The sequence below is a fragment of the Haliotis rufescens genome, unplaced genomic scaffold, assembly GCF_023055435.1.
Source record: "Haliotis rufescens isolate VD_foot unplaced genomic scaffold, xgHalRufe1.0.p SCAF_26, whole genome shotgun sequence".
NCBI classification, from domain to species: Eukaryota; Metazoa; Mollusca; class Gastropoda; order Lepetellida; family Haliotidae; genus Haliotis; species Haliotis rufescens.
The window spans coordinates 1716145-1739909 of record NW_025963957.1 but is presented as its reverse complement, the minus strand read 5'-3'; the positions used below and the strand labels follow the sequence as shown (position 1 = coordinate 1739909).

At 37.8% G+C, this 23765-nt stretch overlaps 1 protein-coding gene across 1 annotated transcript in view; it reads right to left on the bottom strand.

Annotated features, from left to right (window-relative positions):
- Positions 1 to 23765, bottom strand: part of LOC124141455 (serine-rich adhesin for platelets-like) — a 67872-nt gene that overhangs the window by 5622 nt on the left and 38485 nt on the right. The window contains exons 2-4 of the mRNA XM_046509480.2: positions 4984 to 5249; positions 2580 to 3582; positions 395 to 530 (exon numbers count right to left, since the gene is read on the bottom strand). Of these exons, the coding sequence (XP_046365436.2) occupies positions 395 to 530; positions 2580 to 3582; positions 4984 to 5249 (1405 nt within the window). The remainder of the gene's footprint in view (positions 1 to 394; positions 531 to 2579; positions 3583 to 4983; positions 5250 to 23765) is intronic.

Genomic DNA, 23765 nt, shown 5'->3' with positions numbered 1-23765 from the left:
ATTTGTTGCAAAGAACCTTAATCAATGAAGGAATTTGCAAGGAATCAACATATTGGAAAATATTATTTTGAATATTGTTTGTCCTTTCAAAACATGACAAGGTTAAACCATTAGGTGAGTGATTTATTGCATATGGACTTACACCAGTCAGCAATATTCTAGCTATGTCATGGTGGCCTGTAAATAATGAAGTCTAGGTCAGATAAACCAGTGGTTGATAGCATGAGCAACCACATTCCCCATGTCGTCAAGGAATGATGGCCAACCATCAGCCAGGTCTCACATCATAACCACCCATTCCCACTTGTCAGTTCTTTCTACAAGCACAGGATAGGGGGTACCTACTTTACTCCAATTGGGGCAATAAACAGCTCTTGTTTAATAAGTGGCTCACCTGTCATCAGTGATAGAAGGAGAGTCTCTGCCAGAATCCTTCCCTATAGAATATTGAGATGTGGATGATGGCATACTGGACTTGGCGGAATCCAGTGACTGACGATTGCTGCTGCTCCCACTAGCACTCCAGGCACCTGTAAACATAATGTACAGAGTGTCACGCTGGTTACCATGAAGCATTTCTCGAAATAATTTATAAGTACTTTATCTTGTCTGAAAGCATGTTTGATTTGTGGCATTATGAACATGGTCTGTCAAAATAGAATATGATCAATCAAATCTCTCAGCACTGTCAAGTCTTTAGTTAGTACACTTAATGCATTACTTGATTTTCTGTTATACACATCAAATGACCACTATTGAAATCAATAAATTATGGGATCAATCATCTTGGAATCCTCAGGGAAGGTCTGTGTAGCATGGGTATGATATCGTAATGTCACAACCTATAGTTTATACATCTGGGTTCCTTGGTATTTACATACACAATCTGTTAAGGTATTTGACAAAAGTAATGTTCTAAATGATCAAACGTTGGTAAAAATATAAGATGAAAGAAGAAAGAAAAGAAGTTAAAAACATGGAAACACCAGGGATTGAGATAACAAGGTACTGATCATGATCACATAACCATCAAACCAGTTTGCTCAGTGTAGATGACAAAACAACAAACAATTTTCTAACATAACAAATAATAGTCCTGCCAGGTGAGGTGAGGTGAAATTGTGATTATTGCACTTATATAGTGACGTGCATGCATGTGTGTGTGTGTGTGTGTGTGTGTGTGTGTGTGTGTGTGTGTGTGTGTGTGTGTGTGTGTGTGTGTGTGTGTGTGGCTGCTAATACTTGTCTGGAGTGATGTCGATTTATCGTGCTAGCTAACTGAGATACCATGCCGCAGTTTAACATGAATACCCAACTCAGACACAGTGTACTGACTCCGAGCCGACCAGTCCTTGTTTTTGTCCCTTAATGCCGAGCACCAGACAGGGTACCATCTTTTAACATCTTTTGGTATGACACGGCCGGGGATCAAACCCTGGACCCTCGCTCTAGGGGCGAACGCTCTACTACTAGACCACGGGGGCCATCGGTAGATGATAAAAACTACAAATAATGTTTTAACATAACAGACAATAGTCCTCCCTTCAAAGTAAAAAATCCATGAATGTAACTCAACTTACAAAATTGGATGAAATATTTAAAGTATTTTCACATGATCTTCTCAGATAACAGAATTGGAAGGGTGTATAACAGGTCAAATTGTAAAATATGGGAAAAATAAATACCTAAAATATTGTCCTTTTCAGACGTACTCACCAAAAAGGCATCTATTAAGCCTGTTGAATATTTACGAATATGCTTCAGATACACAAAACATAATAAAAAGATAATTTCCAAATGATGAATGTGCACAATGAGCTGAGGCTGCATGGAATGTGTGAACTCATTACTGCATCTGGTCCACCTGATCTGACAGCCAGGGGAACTAGGACCTTAAATCACTTACTTGCCATGCTGGGCCTCTACCCCTGGGATTAGAGTTAATGACTAATTTGTCAAATCCTTTAAGCTGTTCTTAATCCTGTGTGTCAGATTAGGATTACTGTAACTGTTTCTGTGTACAGCAAGATGAAAGATGCATGGCATACTTTGCTATAAATTATGCAGATTAACATAATCCAATTGACATGAGGTGGAATGTGCAATTGATATTTGTGTGAGTCGGTGGGAGACTACACGATACACAATTGAAGCAGGTGCTTGATTCTAAGTCGTTGTCGGTTTTAATTATTTTCCTTCAACATACACAAATGGAAGGTAATATTTTGTGAAACCTTTTGTTGAGCGACACGTGTAAAAATAAACTGTTTATATGACAAATCCCGACAGAAAGAAATCAATCAGTAAAGTTGTGGAGTGAAATTATTCTGTTGGTCGATCAGATGTTCTTGTAAAGAAAACATGCATTTGAATAAATTATATTTAACTAATGATTAAACCGGAAGTTGTTATTCATAAACTTGTGTTTTCTCATAAATCATAGTTGTCTAACACAACTGTTGACAGAAATAGTTAAAAAAGGCTACATGCATATCATTAACAGGCTCTTGCAGAACTTTCAGTGGAATGTTGGCACAGTCATAACAGTCATGTACACACAGTGCTGTTTGATGTCTTACCTGAAGAAGAATTACGTTCTTCCATTGACTTCCTCTTATTTATTTCCCGGAGTTTCACTGAAGTGGTCCAATCTTTAGGCAGACTCTCCCATGGGAAGTCGTATTTCTTAGCTTGAGCTCGTGGAATAGTGTTACTCTCAAAATAGTAGTATGTCCCAGGTCCCACTACACTGTCTGTGGAAGATGTCGTCTGCTCAATATTTGCAGGCATGCTAGGAGATGTTGTTTTTCTCAAGTTTGTCTTCTTCTTGTTGTCTGGGCAGAGTTCGATGGCATCTAGGTCGAGTGACTTCGGTCTTTGTCGCAGTCTAGCATTCCCAGCGCTGACAAGGGACTTAATCTTGTTGCTGATGATGCTGGACCGCTTCGTTGAACGGGAAAACCTTGAACCAGTTGAGTTCTCACTCGCGAGACTCAGTGTACTGGCGTAACTTCCCGTTGAACTGCCTTGCTGAAATCGCTCGATACTACGATGAGACATTTTTACACATCGCGGGAGGGACCTTGAACGTCTACAGGGTAAGAATTTTAGTATTTTGGGTTCTTTCTGTGCAGTTTCTTCTTCAAGCATTTCTTCATATTTTGCATCAATTTCATCAAAATACTGTGCAAGGATTTCATCTCGTTCAGTTTTAGTCTTAGCATCTAGGTCATCAAAACTGTAAGCTCTTGGTCTGTCTCGCGGAGCACTGTCAAAAGTGTTTCGTTTCTTTCGTTCAAACTCACTGATTTCATACAACAAGTTCTCTGGCACACCAGAAACGGTTCTTCTTCGTTTCTTCTTCTTGGCATCAGATTCTCGTAGGGAGTCACGGAATGACGACATTCTCTGGAAGCCGACCCCCGATGTATCAATCTGGACGACTGAGGGTTCGCAGAAATAATCTATCCCTTCTTCTTCAACCTTGTTGCTGTCCTCAAGGTCAAACTCATGTATCGTGCGCCGACACTCAGGCATCTTGAGGACCTTGTAGCCTTTGTTACACGATGGACCCGTCCGATCCTGGAATTTACAAATAGATTACGAAATGTACAACTGTGAATCAACATGACTAAAAAGTAAAATGGTGAAACGAACCAATTACATGTTTTTTTGTGTAACAGGAGTATTTTCAACTTAAACACTTACTGTTTTACAGGGGTAGACACCATTAGTTAAATCAGACAGGTAAACACCACAATCAGATAAGTGGTGTTAATAACATGAATAGTTTTTAGAAAACATAAGTCCTTCAGATGTAATCTGTCTTGGACTATATGAGACCATAGTCTAATCTTGCTTAACTGTATCCAAAGACTTTGTAAATGTTTGAGACAACTGATCATTAAAGCCATAAAAAATATTTGGTTTCAAGGCAACTTGCAGGTGGCCTTTACATATAAGTGTTCCACCAATGTTTTTCTTATTGTGAAAATACAATGCTGTCAAGATGAGATGTTTCACTGTCACTCAGATTTTTACTGAGTTCCATGACCATGAGGCCCAGGGCTACAGATGAGTCTTAAAGCCGCTGAGTATTGACTCAAATGTTCACTCATTCACAAGGGTATTTGTCTGTTTTCTTTGGGTTGTCAATATATTTGGTCCAGTCTATTGGGTATTTTTGACCAACGAGTAGACATTTTAAAAATAATTCTGCTGAATAGGTGGTTTTAGGAAACGTTTAATTTTCTTATGTTCATGTTCTGTCCCAAGTCTGTCATACATCACATAACCTCACAACAGCGATACATGTCTCAGCTGCAAGAAGTGAGACGTAGCACTTCTGTGCATTATTCACTGCAGTAGAGTTGATGAATAGATGGTGCCTGCAATCGATCAGTACATAAGGATGTGTGTCAACATCGGTACACAAGCTGAAAAGGCTACAGTGGGTATTACACACAGTGTTGTTATACTATTGTCTCTTTTATCCAATGTTTCATGCATATTTGTAGGTAAACAACTCCCAATTAATTGGGTTATGGTGATTTATTTTGCATATTTTAGGCAAATACGCAGGTTATATGGAGCTCCATACGTCATGAAATAAAAGAAAATTTCTCATGAGAATCTTTTTTTAAAATAACCATGCCACATTGATTTTTCTTCCCCTTATTTCTTTTTCAGTCATCAAATAGAACACATAGCCCCTCCTCTATTAAAATCCAAATTGACATTCACAGGACCTATGTCAAATTAACACATTTATTGTCCTAATTTCCTTTTGTTCACCTGTCATGTTTTATTTGACATAAGAAGATGATGAGACACATTTTAATAACTTTTCATGACCTCAGCCTCAATAATTGAATGTGATTTAGAAAACAATACTCGTCAAAATGAATCACTTTAAACATAGAAACCCTACATTCTCAAGACAAAAAGAAAAGCATAGATTTGATTAAAAATATCATATCTTACCCTGCGTAACATGCTAAGTTGTGGGCTTTCAACTTTGTGATCGTTGAGAACGATTGGCCACAGCTTGAAGAGATTGGAGCTGCAGAGTCCATCCTTTCTGTAGATATCGGCGCCGCGTAGGATCTTGGTCGGGGTGAGATCGGCCAGTGTGTAGCAGTCCTTGATGCAGTGAGGGCGGGAGTCTGGGGTGAACATGTAGCAGTCGAACCCATGGCGTGCGACATGGTGGTCAGTCACTTTACTGTACTGCTTCAGGTTCCCCACAGCTGGAATAGATAGCTGAGTGTAAGAATATTGATGGAAACTATTACTCGCATTCTTTTAAGTTGGTACAATTGATAACTGCAAACACATCTAAAAGACATAGTCATGGACATAGAGTCGTAAAGGTATCACCCTTGTGTGTTTTGGGATGGTAAATATCCTGTATTAAGAATATACATTGATTTAGCAAGCCCTGGAAAGCTAAATACATAGTGTTTAGTCCTAATATAGGATATTTACCATCCCAAACACACAAGCGTGATAACCTCTTTAGCTTGAAATGTCATTCTTCAATTCTGTGTTCGAAATCTCTCACAAACTTTACCAAAACATTGCAAGTTTTCCTGGAATAAGCGCATAATTATATATTACATCAGAAGGTCAGTGATGTGTCAGCTGGACAGTGACACCAGTCAATATAGTTCCAACTAAAACCTGTTTCTTATACAATTGTGTAACTACATATAGGCAAAATAACACACAGTGACAAAATCAAACAAGGTAACAATTCAGACATATTATGGCCAAATCCAACTGTGTTAATTTTTGGAAAACGATCCAAGCTGCAGACGTCTATAACCACAGCTGTGGAAACTGATCCTGCTAGGCTAGTGTCCTCGCTAAATTGTTTCGCAATTTACATCTCCAAGTTGCCCAAACTTGTAAAATGCCTTTTGATTATGGTACGTCTCAGTTAGACAGTCTTTCAGTATACTAATCTATTCTTTTGATAATGAGAGCAATTATCCCAGGAGTTTCTCCAGATTCCAAACGGTTAATTCTGACTCGATCGCCGAATGACAAGGGCGATGACCCATCTTGACCTTTCATACATGCATCTCTATCTGCATATGACCCCAATGGATATCGTTTTTATCTGTTAGCTTTATCCTGCTGAGAAACATACCCATTACATGTTAAAAAAGAATATCTGAAAGATTTTCTAATGCAAATGTCTTCAAGAGTAAGCGATGTTGAACACATCAAGGGACACAACTCTTGCAACCTTGTTAGTCCAGACTTTGTCAGACTTGTCACTCAACAAAACAAGGAACAGTACTATCAGTACTACCACCACAGATATAGATAGCAAGGCTAATGCTGAACACCCTATGGATAATTATTAGCTGTGGCCGATCTTAATGAGATAGATGTGATGGATGACAGTATTTGATGTCTTGATGTGCTTGATAATGGCAGTATGTCAGTGAAAGTGGTGCCACCCTGTATAATGTCACTGACTTCAACTGCGAATGTATTGTTTACGTGTACATTTTATTGTTTTTCCAAATTCTAAATTGATCTTTTTTGTTTTAATGAATATTGGATGAATGATTTAATAAGGTTTTATGCTGCTTCTAGCAAAATGAAGGCAGAGGTGATCTAGGTACCCATGTAGGAATCAAACTCGGCATGAGGATCCAACATATTGACCACTATTGTTTGTTTTGTTTGTTTGTTGTGTAACGCCGAACTTGCCAATAGTCCAGCTGAGCATCTATCTACGCCATTGGGATACTATGACATGCATCAACTAAGTCAGTGAGCCTAACAACCAGTGTCCCAAATTACTGCCTGCCTGCCCGTCTGCCTGCCGTGTCTGCTAGCATTTCTGTCATACTGCATGAAAGTCTCCTCCACCTGCCTGACTGTCTGGCAGATAATCTTAAGACTACTTATGTATTCAGTTTTATTATAACTCCTTGTGATTGTAGTAATTCTTTGTATTATTTCAACTGAATCAAGCTGTGATTTGTCTCTTAGTTTTTACGATTTTTCAATATTTATAATGCCTGAATGGAGACTGGTTACTTTGAAGAGCATCAGGCAACACTTATATAGGTCACCTGCCCGACTGTCCTATTAGATTTTAAAATTATTTTAAACACTGCTGACCACCCAAACCAGTAAGTCGCCTCTTGCGACAAGCATGGGTTGCTGAAGACCTATTGACCACAAGGCCCACTCAACCACACTACAAATGGAAATAGGATATCAACATTATTTACTCAACAATTAAATCATTATTATTAAACAACTTTATAACATCCTTTTTAAAGAATATAATAATTTGTTATTAACACATTCCATATAATACTGCATAACTTCATGCATATCAATTAGAAAATATATTCTTTCCAATCTAACTAAAACATGCCTACACCTATGCAAAAATAACACCCTGACATGAAATTCATTCCAATTTACGCACCAGCTCATAGCAAGATCTTATCAAAAGCCATTGGACATTGATGAGTTGTCAGGCCATACAATTCCTCGATCCAGTAAACACGAATGACCCAAACTGCTCGTTCAATGAGGCAAGTAAGTGACTCTACACCTACATGTCATTTAGCGTCTTATCTTCCACCCACATTCATTCACAGGGGGAAGAACACGGCAGTCCATGCTTTCAGGACTTGAATTCCTGTCATGCCGAGGGATACTAGTCACGATGACACAAAACATCCAATGTCGTAGGTGTTATAAATGGAAATAACGTTGCCACGTGTATATATGTTATATAAAATATAGACCAAAGTGGGAATGATTTAAACTGAAATATTACTAACATTTAATCAACAACTTCAATCACAATCAGTAATGACTGAATTAAATGCAAATTGTCTGAAGTTTTCAAATATTTCCAATATTTAAATTCATTTACCAAAAATTCAGAAATTTACTTGGTCTCCTTGCACATGCTAACTAATAATGAGGTCACTGCTAACACTAACTAGAGATTTGAAAGTCTTGTGGTTTAGTGCCAGTGTGGAAGTACAGTAAACTATGTTTATAATGAACACGCTTATGACGAACTCGTGGGTATACCAAACTTGTATTTTTTTTTGTCCTGGCCATTTACTGTGTATATGTTGTGTATATGCTTGAATTTAAACCTTTCATGTGTATGAGACACTTTGTTTTGTTTGCTTGTTGCTTAACACCACACTCAGCAATATTCCAGCTATATGACAGCGGTCTGTAAATATTCAAGTCTGGACCAGACAATCCAATGATTGATATCATGAGCACCGATCCACGCAATTGGGATACGATGACATGCCTCAACCAAGTCAGCGAGCATGACCACCTGATCCCGTTAGTCACCTCTTACGATAAGCCGAGTCGCCTCTTACAACAAGCACGGGTTGCTGAAGACCTATTCTTCAAACAAGAATCAAACATTTTTCACATTTTGTCAGTGATCACTTCATCATCCTGACAATGTTATCTATTTTGGTGTCATGCATGTTAGGGCTGGGACGAGTCCAAATTTACTACCTGGGTTCCCACCCCCCTATAACCCGACCCTACCCTGGTACCCGCTGTAGGTCTCAAGAGAAAGGCACAAAATGTCAGATTGTGAATATTTTGATGTAGCCCTGGACAAAATGTATTGACATACACATATAAAACGATATGGTCATGCATACACCTAAGTTGATGGAAGTTTTATCTTTATTCAAACATATGAAAGTCAGAAGGAATGGGTGCATAGTCAGAAAGAAATGGGAACATTAGTGACTTGTAGTGTAACCATATATTTCCAGAACATTTTTGACATGAAACAATATATCCCATAACCACGGGTCTGGGTAGTCCTGTGGATACCATGGTTCTTCTCTGTACCCAAGTATGTGAGTTACCAGTCCCAGCCCAAATACATGTGGTACTAAACAAACTGAAGTAGAAGGATAGAAATATTGCAATAAATCGGTGTTTCCTCAGTTGACACTTCCAATAATACTACACTTAGTTCTGAGTAACAGTAACATATTCATGTAACAAATTACCTTACAACAATATTACAGTTTATTACAGAAAATTAAACACAAGTAAGTAACTTCACAAATAATTTATGTAGTTGCATGTAGTAAAACAAACTTTATTCCATCCTGCTCTCACAAAGTTTACACACACACCAACACACACATAACCGTCTCCCATAAAAGAACACGCAAACATCTATTTTGATGGCGCAGCACCAAACTGGCTTCCCACTATTAACAGCCCCTGACATGAAACAGGAAAGAGTCCTGCCACCAGAGGATTAAAAGGCCATTATGTGTGCACAGTCATCTCATCTTATTTCAAGTCACCTGAAGGTCCTCCACATCAAAGTGTACAGATTCACTTTACAACATGTAGTCAAATACCCCTGTAGATGTTGGGTGACACTAAGCAAAGGACATTTAAGTTGATATATTTGGAAAGGGGGAAAAGTTAAAACAATTTGTCATGATGACAGGAGACATGTGTTCATTCCCCTAGGTTCTGGATAGTATAGAGACTTGTGCTTACTTTTTTTCATGATTCATGGTTTTGAAAGTGTGTTCTGGGTTCGTAGGTTATCTAACATCTGTAAAGTCTCATTCATCGTTAAAAAAAAAGTTGTTTAGTTACATAACAGGTTTTACATGAGGGAAAAATGTAAATCAAGTACACACAAGTGTATAGAATGGTCATACAATAATATTCATTGCATCAAATTCCTTACAGTACTACATTACAGGGCCCTCATATTTCCTGTAATAACCCTTGAAATTAATTATTGGGGTCACCTGGACCCCCAGATTTGTAAGTCATTGTAAAACAGGCTTTATTCAGTAGATTTTATTGATATTTAGACTTATTAGTGGAATTGATATTATTATATATTGAACAAAGTTTTCTAGACATTGTCAATCCTATAATAGGTTTTGCAATACATTGACACCTTAGGCATGAGGTGAAGTGAGGTGAAATGGGGTTTAACATTGCATTCAAGACTATTGCGTTTAGATAGCGACATGCATGCACATGTGTGTGTGTGTGTGGCTGCTTGTACTAGTCCAGCCGATTTTTTAGTGCCAGCCATTATAGTGATACCATGCCACAATTTATCATGAATACCCCACCCAGACAAAGAAAACCATTTTCGAGCCGACCAGTCCTTGTTTTAGCCCCTTAATGCTATGCAACAGGCAAGGTAACAACAAGTACAATCTCTTAACATCTTTTGGTATGACACAGCCGAGGATCGAACCCCCGGCCTTCCGCTCTTCGAGTGGACACTCTTCCACCAGACCATGGAGATGGTCGCTTTAGGCATGAACCCTCACACATAAACTTATAGATAAATTAACTATCACACCTCACTATAAAACCACAAGGACCAAGAACCTAACCCTGTCTTACCTCACGTCATTTGTATACCTAACAGATCATAACAGAAGAAGTTGAGTAGGTATAATAAAAAGAATTGCTAATTTCTGCTTACTCAGCCTCAAAATAAGGTTACAGGTCACCTGTAGATTGTAACCATCCCCCTTTAACCCATGTATTAGTGTCTTATTTCAGGGCTAAGCGTATACAATGTAATACGAGGGCTTAGTATCTTGTCATGTACAAAATATTAACACCTTCTGTGAATGGTAAAATCGTGGCAGTCCTGCAGCAATGTGGCTTATATTGTTAACTACTGCCAGGCTGAGGTCACACACTGCTAATCCAAATGCCACACTAGAATGGTACATATAACAAACTGAGGCATTTTTTTCCATAATATTACTTTGTTGACAGAACCGGTTATATTTCAGTCATAGAAAAATCCACAGCTAATAGATATGAACACGTTCAAAACACATCTTCTTACCATGACATTATTCAGTCAACTAGAGTTTTGGTTGTCAGATGTCACAGATTAAAAAAAACATTTGAAAAAAACAGAAAACAAATGAGTCAACTCATTATCCACCATCAGTAAAACCACATCTGGTATTCACTGGGTAATTAGAAACTAACCACGCAATACTGAATCAATATACAAATCAGCAGAGCAAGGAATAATACATATATATTTTCAACATTTCGCACTATTTTAAAAGATTTCCCTTGTTACTGTTTGAGCACATTCACTTCTGGGGTGAGTCAATTGTATTGTAAAGTTTCTTTGTATCCAAAGTTGAACCTGTTCTTTCTAATATCGATTACCTTGAACTGACCCCATAGTTTACGATTCTCCCATTAGAGCAACCCAAAATAAACTATTTGCCTTTTCATTTCCTTGCTGAAGGTCATACTGTTTGTTCTGAAGAACGTGACCGTTTACACAGTTCCTACAGAAGTGCATCACTCTCCAACACTTCACCTCATTTCGTATTTGGCATGCATAAGGGTTTGCCCAGATAAAAATATATTTTGAAGCGCACATTGACCTGATTTGGCTATATCATAATTTGTCAAAATTAAATTTTGAATTCATCACTGATACATATTGACATGATACAATGACATTAATTCAGCAGAAAATTATTTTTTTTTACAAATGGAAGGTCATCAGCAACCAGAAAAATCAACAAAAGTCGTTGTTGCAACAAACATTTGCTGCTTTGAGAAAAACTTGTCACATAGAGTCTGTCGTTTAATCTAATCTTGCACTGTTTGAAAAGCAACTCCTAACACTTGAGCTATCTGTGATATGCCGCATGTTCCCCCACTGAACTCTCATGCTGTCCGACTTCGCAGCCACGGATAAGGCCACATGAAGTTCTTCATGAAAACAGACACAACATCGAGGAACCATTTTGAGGGCTTACTGTATCAGTGGTTTATGATAGCCAGAAAAATCACACAAGTGTTTTATCATTCCTGTTTGAAACTGTGGACAGGATTCATGTATTTGTAAACTGATACAGCTAATTAATCTGCCTCAAACAGTTAAAAGATGGGAACTTTTACTTTACTGCTTGGATGATGTGTGTTCTTTACGCATGAGGGGCTTTCAGAAGCCTCGAGATTGAAGCGGATACAATGAGTTAAGCCCCTTTCTGGTGTCAACTGCCATCATATTATAGAAAGACTTCTAAAATTGGAGTAAAACCATACTCACTCATTCTAGGGGATTATACATGCTAAAGGATCTACCGTAAGACAATCACAAATGACATACATTTTTTGCACAGATTTCTAAGTGAATAAGTACCCTAATGATGACATCATTATCATAATTATGACTGAGTTATGCCAGAACAAATCACTCCTTAAGATATCTTGACTGGAACATCATTAGGCCAATAGGGCAGACTCTAAATTACTGTTGTTGCCTTGTACATAAACCCTCTAGACCAATCTTCATGTAAAACAATATCAATGGCATTCAAAGGGACACAATGAATGATCCCTGATGAATGGAAAATAACAGCATAGTTTGTGAGTGGATAAGGAGCTATATCACCCATGTCTGCTGGAGACAATGGCGCCAAGATGATTGGAATCATGGCTTTCACTCACGGAAATACCTGATCACAACAGTGGCTGTGATGTCACATGTCAGATGATAATAAAAGAGCATTCAGTCTTCATTTGGACTCCATTTAAGGATGGTTTAAGGAATGAAATATTGTTATCTTTTTCTTAAAGGGTCGATCATTGAAGTAATGAGGATAGTTTCTTTCAAAGTTATCTTCATTCATAAACTATACTCTCCATCATGCTTAAATAGGTTAGGGCACAAGGACCTGGTGTCTGATTGTAGAAATGGTTAGTTTCAGAGCTCTAGCTAACCATTTTAATGATCAGAAACCAAGGTCCCAGTGCTCTAACCCATTTAAACCATGTCCCAAATTTATTGTTCCACAATTTCAAAAGAAATTTGTTTCTCATACGGAAGTAATGTATGTATCAGAATAATTCTCAACTGTAAATATTCACACAATGTTATTTCCTTTAACAAGGAAACTCCTTTTCAGACAGACACACAATTAACATCCTCAAGCATTAATTACAAATCCATAAAAGTAAAGTGCTTCTGCACGTTTGTATGAATGTTTGATATGTTCAGGTGTATGTTAGGCTGTATATATCAGAGCTCCAGATAAGCTGCGTATCTGCGTAAAATACGCATCAGAAAAGCAGAAATATGCAGTAAAATAAAATCCAAGCGTATCAAATACGCATCGAACATAACAGATACGCTACAAAAATAAAACTTGTGCATACATGTATCATCAAAATATTGTGAAGTAACCCTGCATATTCTATTAGCAAATCAGCAACTTATTTTGAAATTATAAACAGGCATTCCGTCAACCTTGCCAAACCCCACGATGACAGTTACATCATGATCATTTGCCATCACACTTTCTTGTGGAAGTATCGTGGTATTTCTGAGTCCTATAAAGCTCTCGAACCCACACGACACCAGTTTGCAGGGACTAGATGAATAGTGTTTTTTAAATATTTAACTTAAATACCCACATGTGTAAAAACTAGTGGGTAACAGAAATTTGAATACCCAGATAGAATTACTGATACCCAATGATTTTAAAATGCATGGGTAAAATACCCACAACACCAAAAGCTTATCTGGAGCTCTGTATATTTACTTACATAAAACAAACATGGATAAAGTATCCTTTAGCCATAAGTGTCACAGTGTTTTATCACATGTTTTAAACCTAATGTACACATAACACAATAATATAGTGTCAATTTTTATCTGGAGGACAAGAATTGAATTCAAAGTCTGATTTCTTCCATTATGACTTTTCCATGAAAATATCCAGCCAATTGAAGATCCCATCAGCTAATTCTGGTATGTCTCATTCTACTTTGAAATCTTTTTACAATTGTGACCTGTTTTACTTAGGACAGGGTCTAGGGTGGACACGCGAAGAACAATTGTTAGAGATCTCACATCCAGATAATGATTACCAGAATTAACAAGAAGATGTCAATAAATCAATCAAGTGACAATCATAGACTGTCAACGTTCTGAAGAAGATGTAGGGCACCTGTCATATATGGGCCAGCTCACAGACACAGCTGTCAATCAACTCTGTGCCCTCTTAGATGGCATGTGATTACAGTATGTCAGCTGTTAAGTTGACCTCATAGGTGTTAATGCCCTAGGCCAAAATCAATTCATTATTAGTATGATTTTTTTCAACTAATGTGACCTACCAAATCAAAATCACATAAACAAACAAACATCCACCATACCCAGCTCCCTTAGTTCTCCTCCCCAATCCCATCGGCATCTATTCCAAATCTCAAAATTCCCAAATTCTATATAAGCAACCCCTAAAACCCCCCTCTTGGGTTGCACAGACCACCTTCGCCCCTTTCGGAAACACATTAAATGGCCTGGCCGGGCCCGTGTGCGAAATACGCATCAGTCGGAAAGCGCACGTTAAATCTCCAAAGTAAGTAAGTAAGTAAGTACTAATGTGAGAGGCATGCCATTTTAAAAAATGCATGTTTTCCTTGAGCATGTGTGCTCTAAGGGGAGCTCTGCCATCACTCAGAGAGCATTGAGAATGAATGGCCATCATGCATGTCCATGAAATGAAGGTGGTAGAAATGAAACTTTGAGTCAACCAGCTGGGTTTTTTTCTCTCTAGAAAATCTGAACAGCTTCATATATCATAACCTATAAATATTTTCAATTTCTTAAAAAAACTCCACATATAAGGAATAAAAACATTTAACATGCATAACAGGTGCTATTTATCATTGATAGTACTTTCAGTTACTATTAATTAGAACTTTATCATTCATATTTCCATAAGACAAGCTAATATTATAAGATATATATGATTAAAATAATTCTATTTTTATAAAAATATGTATTCAATTTAAGTTTCCTAAACAAACATTCCTTTATACTTTATACAGCTATAAAACGAAAAATAAACTGTCACATTAATGACTGTAAAATATGAAACATATGTACAGAAAGTCCAGTGTGGTACACCTATATGTGGTATGATAAGCTGAGTGTGAGTCATATCACTACCTGTGGTGGCAGATGTTCTCATCAATACACACCTGTGTAGGACCTTATCATATACCATAAGTATTCTAATAACATCAACTGTCACCACACACTTCTGACCTGTTTGTCTTGTGGTCAAAGCATTCACTCATCATACAAAGGCTCGGGTTCAATTCCCATATGGGTACAAAGTGTGAAGACCATTTCTGGCGCCCCCCACTGGAATATTGATGAAAGTGGCTTTCAACTTGACCCACTCAGTCATCATCATCATCACCAGTTCTAAGATAGCAGTATGTAAAGCACAATTTCTTCACGCTCTGGTTAGAAATGTGGTTCAAACAAGTATGTAAAGCACAATTACTCCATGCTCTGATTAGAAATGTGGTTCAAACAATATTTTATTTCAGGAAAGATTTTTGATTGGTCAGCAGGCACATTGCCTATTTGAAGACCTCTCTGTGTAGTCATGGAATCATGAACCAAAAGCTGGACATGTAATTATATTACTCTGTTTGTATTTTTAGAATAAGTACGGTAGTGTAACCAAGCTGTGCAATCAAGTAGGACTGCCAAGTGATGGGGGCACTAAAACAGTGTCATACAGTAGGTGATGAGGGAATGGTTAGCTTCAGATCCATTTGTAGAGTGTCCTACACATAAATCGACATATACAGTCTGTGACTTGTGGCTAAGGGCACAAACTGCATATATATATACTTCATTATTTGATCTAAAAGATGTTTGTATTATAAGTCAAACAAAACCCAACAAAATAAAATCACATCGACCTATTACTTCAATTACTTCTCAGTTGATGCACAACTTGCTTTAAAAGTATCAAAAAAGATTAAAAAAATGACTTTACCTTTAAGGTGACCACTAATTACTTACTCTGACATCAATAGTTGAATGTATAAACTCAGATGATAGGGAAGGAATTTAACTATAAAGACCTCTGTTTGGATACACTCAAAAGCAGCCAGAAAGTTAATGTAAGAAAAACGTATGTGTACCTGTGACCATGTGACATTTCACTTTAACTGCTATAAAACCTACGTAAATGTCAGAGTGACACTTGCTGAAATTCAGGTGTCAAATTACCGGACAGGTAGGTAGATCAAAGATCGTTAACAGGTATCTCCACTTAGTCATATGTGTGGTACCCGAGACATGTTAAACAAACACTCTGATAATTAGATTAAGGTCTCAATAGAAGGACACAATGAGGGACATACTCTGCTGTGCCTCCAGGACTAAGTCAATAGATATTGTAAGGATATCATTATATCTGTCTTATTAAGGCAGACCTGCTTCACTCCCACACGAGTTCTTCAGGGCATGATAAACATTTCTTAGTTGGGACATGAAGTAAGTGTTACATTAACCTAGGAAATGTTTGACAGAGAAGGATGAAAAGACAAGAAAAAACAGGACCGAAATATTCAGTATATCATTCAATTAATGTCTGAGAATGGCGTCATGCTTCAGCCATCAATGTCATAATAGGTCTGGATGTCAGGCTGGCATTATATCATCGTAATATATCACCTTAAAACTTCCTCACTTAAGATAGGCTTTTATTGAACATATGCTGTATCAGATCGCTTTGTTTGTCTGGCTTTAGGTCATAATACTGTATGATCTATGAACTTCTCTTTGAAGATGGGCTTATACTGAATTATGATAAACCATTTTTCTTATGTCAGAGCAGAATGGCCATTTTAGGAGCTGTTTGTAGTATTTACCTAGCAGCTGAAATGCATAACAATTAGCAGACTAGAAATATATACTCTATAACCTTTTTGAAATATCAGAGAATTGTATGGGCTTCACATGTTGTATTTGAGGAAGAACTAAACCTGTATCTTGAACCATAATAAGCAAACACTACCCACTGGCTCTTACATATTTAACACAACAACCTTACAATCAAGTGCAATCATTTCATAACGACTAGAGAACATAGCTGCTCATAATATAGATGAGTTTCAAAATACATAATTAACATAGTTGGAATATCATGACGCCAGATCATTTTTCATACCTCCCAAAGTGAAGTGAAAATTACCCCACACAACGAGGTGATTAACTGCATTATGAACCCAGCAAACTGTTGATTGTCAAAACAACTACTTAGACCACTTGAAATACCCTCCATGGATAGATATCTATATGCTACCTCACGAAGGCCTTATCGGTGATCAGTGCCAGCTTAATGGGTAGACCTAGGCCAGGTGTGCTGTCATGATAACAAATGATTTATGCATACTACTCAACATGTCATAGGGATAATGAAATATTTCATATTGACTGAGTTAATTAAAACATTTACCTTTTGCTGGCAGTATATAACTTGAAATGGACCTGAACATTCCCAGTTCCTTGGCAGTATTAAATACTATTTGTATGACAACATCTCCTGGCAGTCACTCACACACAAGTTCCCACCTGAACACACAAAATATTCCTACCAAAAATTGTGTAGTATGTTTACTTTTCTAATCTAACGCACTGTTAGTAGGTATAAGTTGTTAATTTTGGAATGATGAAATATTGGTATTGGTCAATATGAAATGATAATAAATATTTCATCACATTCATTGCATGATGATGGTGGTATGTGAGATATGTTCACTAAGAAGTATATTGTCAATTAGCTGTAATCTTAATTTCATACTTATTTTTTACAAATTTGGATTCAAGGAAATGATAACTTTTCAAGAGACACAAAAGAGTTACCGTATTCAACGTAATAAGCGCCCACGGCGATATTTGCTAATATATTGGCCAGTGAACAATCCCAATTAGCACCCCTTCCGATTGATCAATGTACACAAGACCTATTTATTCGCGTATAATATGCACTTGTGTGCTATATGCACCCTTAGTTATGGGCAATTAAATTCTGGACAAATATATCTGTCGTATATAAACGGTATCTCACAAGTTGTGTCTTATGGTGACTGTTGATAATTGCCAGATCAGATCAGAAAGAACCTACAGAAAGAACCTTTTGCTGTCTTGGCACTGGATAAACCAGATGAAGGCATCTCAAATTTCAATTGTTTCCTAGGGATTTCTTAGAAGTTGACGGATGACAAAGTGGATAGAGTTCATGGACATCATGTTTAATATATTGTTATAGCCACGTTTTGGTATGGATCCCTACACCGGTGTCTTGCTTGACATGTATATACTGAAATGTTGCTAGAACAGTATGTTAAGAAGTTGGCATCAATAAATTGTGTCTACTTTGTCATCTTAAAGTTGTGCATGTGACAGTTGACAGTTGCTTTTATTTCACTGCGTTCAGAAAGCGCCTTTCCCCGTCTCATTACTGGGCTGAAGCCTATGAACAGATGCAAGGGGTGTAATTATATCTATACAGTCTGCAATCTATCATATCTCTTTCATGTTGACACCATAAATGAACTGCCTTTAATATCACACTCAATCTCCACTGATTACTGTCACAACCCCAAGTAAACTGTATGCCATCTTCCCTTGTATTACACACTGATTTGTCAAAACATGACAGGTCTTCCTACAAAACAACATTTTCTCCTTAACGTATAATTCACTGATCCGTAATTCCTGTGCCTAAGGGTGTGATTAAACTTTTAACATAACCTTTAATTTTTGTTTTCTCCATACAATGATTTATTATTTCATTTGGTTTCAAGGACGAAGCTTTCAATTACATATATTAGACAAGACTACTTTGTTTCATAGGTTTACAGATAACCTGAATATTGGAAGTGAAGGCCAAGTGTATGTCATCTCCAGGCCCTACTGAAACATTGTGCTTATGGAAATCCCTGTCTATCTTAATATAATTCACATGTTGTGAAAAACACACCAGGAAAACCAGAAATATAACCCATCTATGATTTTGTTTCTATAAACCTTCCTCATTCTTCACAAGTCATGTGTTCACTACTGTTAAACTGTATTACATGGGCTCTGCCCTATCATCCCTGAGAAGATAAAAGATATCAAAGTGAAAGTATAGATATGCAAATTAGTATCCTTGGCTGTTCCTTTCTCCTCCCCACCTTATGAAAGCACCTAGTGTAGTCCTTGTGTAGGGACGTGTGACAGGTATAGTGTTAGTGTATATATACACCCAGTGGCAGCTTTCCCATTGATCTGACAATGGGGGTTGAGTATGAAATGTAAACAGAGAACAAAAGCCATAGGTTATTGTCAATATTGCCCATAACACAATGAGACTGTTGTGAAAAATGAAAAATGACTTGGTTGACCGCCTGATGTGAACTAAGGCATTGAAGCTATTTTCCAGTGTGATATCCCGTGTCACGTCAGTGAGACAGCCAACACAGCGTACATTAAGTTGGTGAAAAATATTTTAACTTTGAATATAACTATGCCAAATGGTACAACTACTGAGGGTGCAAGCCCCCTTTTTGGTATGCTAGAAATCATGCCATGTGAAGTTGTATGCTGGATCCCGTGAAATGTTTATCAACAAATCAATAAAATATTTATCTCTAAGATTATGAGTGAGTGAATATTGTTTTACACTGCTTTTAGCAATATTCCAACAATATCACGACGGAGACACCAGAAATGGGCTTCATAGATTGTACCCATGTGTGGAATCGAAACCGGATCTTCGGCGTGACGAGCGAATGCTTTAACCACACTGTCCCTCTCATAGATAATGAGCACGCATGGCCACACATTCTATGTGAAAATCCCAGTCTAATTTACTTGTACCAGCTGTGTACACTGATGTGACCCAAGAGTTCTTAAATTGGAAGCCAAGACCTGATTTGACTCAAGTTCTCATATTTAGATGCCAAGATAAATTAAGTGCTATGCCAGATGCCCAGAGAGGGGAGGTTTACAGGCACCCTGATTACTACCAGGGTGTTATCAGACTTCTAAACAGAAACTTAAATTTAATGAAATTGATCAAAGTTAAGTTAATGTCAATACCTTGATATTCTGATTATACCAAACTCACTCACTAATTGTTAAACAAAATATCCTGGAGATTCCAATGCATGGAACTAAAAAACCTCAACATGAAACTCAATCCCTCCTCCATCATAGGACACCAGGTGACAAGGTAAAAATCAAATCAAGACGACATCTTGAATCTGCTACATTTCTCAGCCCTCCAACACAGTTAAATTATCCCCTTTCTTCACCACAACGGGGTACAGATTAAACTGAAAGAGTGTCCATCAAACCACAGCTACCACCTGTAGCTAGATGCTGTTTACCCCCAAACACTATTCGACTGACCACTCCTGATTTCTTTTGTCACCCAAATCTATTTGGAGATGACTGCTGCTGTCCTTATATCGTTTTGGACAGTTTCCCAGCTCTTACAATTCATGTTTGGCTATAGGATTGGTGAAGACCTCTGTTGAAGGTCATTGCACCTGACCTCCATCTATGTCAACATAATACAGACAGCACACTACCAAAGAAAATGCAAACAATGTAATTTAATCTTTGCCAGTTGGCAAGATACAGTGTTCCACCCTAAGGCAATGTGCCTTTCAGATTACGCTAACAATTTTGGTCAAAAGTATATAATTCTTTTGATTATTGTAAAATTTTGAAGTAGAACTGTTTAGGACACTTTCCATACATGTTTTCTTGTGACAATTTTTGGAGTCAGATCCACACAGACAGCATGCAAACAATCTGGATTTGTCAATAATTCCTTGAATCATTTGTGTTTACAAGACATCCTTTTTAAGAAGTGATGAATATAGATATTGACTCTCTTAGGCATTGGCATATCCTACAAGGACACACACAAGCGTATCCAGATAGAGACATCCTCTCCTCATCACACACACATACTTCACTATGCGGAACACATTCTGTGGGTTTCACATGTTGAACTGGGGCGGTGTGGTAGCCCACTGGTTCAAGCCTGGGCTTGTCACATCAAAAACCCAGATTCGATTACCCACATTGATACAAGGTGTGAAGCCGATTTCTGGTGTCCCCTGCCTTGATATTGCTGGAATATTGCTATATCAGCGCAAAATCATACTCACTCACACATGTTGTACTTGAGGGAGAACTAAACCTGTATCATGAACAATAAATAGCAAACACTACCCACTGACCTGCCTCTTCTGACACAAAGTATACATGAGCTTAATTTTCTTTCTTAGACTTTATGTAGTGAAAACAACAATTTCAAAAATATTAAATAATATGAATAATTTTCCCAACATGATCAACTTAAGTTTTTGACCCACAAATAATACATACATTGCAAATATTATCTGACCAAGAAGCCCATTATCATCCATTCAATAACAGAAATATATCATCCCATTGATAAAAAACCCATTGCATCTTTGATCTGGTTTCAGACATAACTCAAATGAGTTCTGCTGACTGAGCACATTAATCTCAGGGCCAGTTCATTGATGAGATGTAACCCGGGGCAACAGTAGCAACATTGTTTCATTTCTACAATATTTTGTTCCTCACAATCAATGATCAGATGATGCAGACCCTGCAGACTATACACATTCAAACATGTTGTGTTTACAACCATATTCGTTTACTTTGACAGTATTATACAATATTCCATAGCTTTCAGTAAAGGAGGAATTGCAAATTTATATGTAGATAATTATTGCCACTACATGAAACCCCCAAAAATAAATGAAAATTGTGAGATTTTGGTTACTATAATGAACTATTATGCCATCAAAAGAAAACTCCAAGCCTGAATAATTCCGAAAGATGTATGTGTTTGAAGACACTCAGCTTTAACTGTTAGATTGAAATATAAAGAAATTTGACCTTTTTAGTTGTTTGTTGTTTAATGTCACACTCAGCAATATTTCAGCTATATGACAGTGGCCTGTAAAAAATGGAGTCTGGACCAGACAATCCAGTGATTGATATTGTGAACAACGATCCACGACGTCCGGGTACATTAAAACGCAATCAACCATGTCACGGAGCCTGACCACATGATCCATTTGTACCTCCTACAACCAACAGAGGTTGCTGGGGACCTATTCTAACCCTGAACTTCCACAGGAGACAAACAAAGCAATGTTTGAACGACTTGAATCAAACTTTGTAGGACTACTGCCAATTTATCCGTGTCTCGTCTCTCCTCCCCACCATCCCCCCTCCCCCTTCAAATGATCAAGAGACCCATTTAATAGACCTAAGGAACATGACAACTCCTTCAACTTTCCTCATTTAACAAAATCAAAACTAACGTTTTGATTAAAAGTGTCCCAGCTGCCAAAGCAAATCAGTCCAACAACCAAACATTCCCAGAATTACTATCTAAACATCATTTGAAGTACTGCTTTGAGACCACCTCACATGGACCGGCAAACGACACGACTAAAGCCTAGAAATGCCCCAACAAATATACAGTTCATGTCCAAGAGCTTGGCCTCATGTCCCAAAGGTCTGGCGCCAACAGCGTCTGACCAGCAAGGTATCCCCCATGGTCAAGGTGCTCAAACAAGGGATATTTGATTACTGTCTTTGCGGGTTTGTAATCAAACATTTCACCTGACTGACGTTTACCCCTTCACACGCTGGTCAGCAGATCAAAGACGATCCCGAAAACACATCATCCTCCAGCTGCAACCATTGTGTTAGTGGGGACTTCCCATTGATACATGGCCGTCGTTAGTATCTGTGTGTGTGTGTGTGTGTGCGTGCATGCGTGTGTGCATGCATTGTTTTACCCTGCACTTAGCAATATATGTATTTCAGCAATATGACTGCGGCTTGTGAATAATCAAATCTGGACCAGTGATTGATATTGTGAACAACAACCCATGCTGTCGGGAAGCCTTGACACACTCATGCATGTCATCACCCGATTTATGTCGTCATATCTTGCGACCAGCATAGGTTGCTGGGGACCAATTCCAACCTGGAATCCCAATACTGTTAATAAGTGCATCAGAGGTGAATGCTGCAACATACCAAGTGTATCACAGGGGCCTATAGAAAATTGTGTCTGGGCCCCTTAAACAGTGAGCAATCTGTATTGTCCAGTAAACACACGATGTAACACATTGTTGCCAACAGATCCTCATTTTAGATGGCTGTGATGACAGGTACTGGGAACTGGGGAACAATTCTACCCATAAATCTCCAACATTTGTCCAAATGAGGCATCAAACAAAGAATAATACTTTTGTGTGAGGGTCATACAACTTCTGTAAATTTGCAGCCTTCGACAGGACACTTCATGATACATTTTAAAATCTGCTGGAAAAATAAATGTTTCTTTCTTTCTTCTACCATTGCTTTACACACTGTATATGGACAGTACACACACACACACACACACACACACACACACAGATATATATATTATATATATCATATTCATCTTCTAATGATGTTTGTAGCATTTATGAAGACAGCAGTCTTTGCCGAGTCTACTGGTATAAATTTGACTCTGTTATTTGCTGAGTTTATAAGACCAAACAGACTTGTACTTACTCAGGCTTTAACGCTGCTTTTAGCAATACTCCAGCATATATAAATATATATACTTTATAAAGACCGACCACTACACAGAAACTCCTTATATTTGACTATAAGCCATCAACACCCTCACAGAAGCCACCCTGGGGACTCTAATGTATCATCGATCAGTTAGTCCTAAGTGCAACAATTATGGCACCACTTACTATACTCACACAGGGTAAGTGCTGCTGGACGGTCAGCATTCACGCAATTGAACACACATTTTCCCTTCATACAT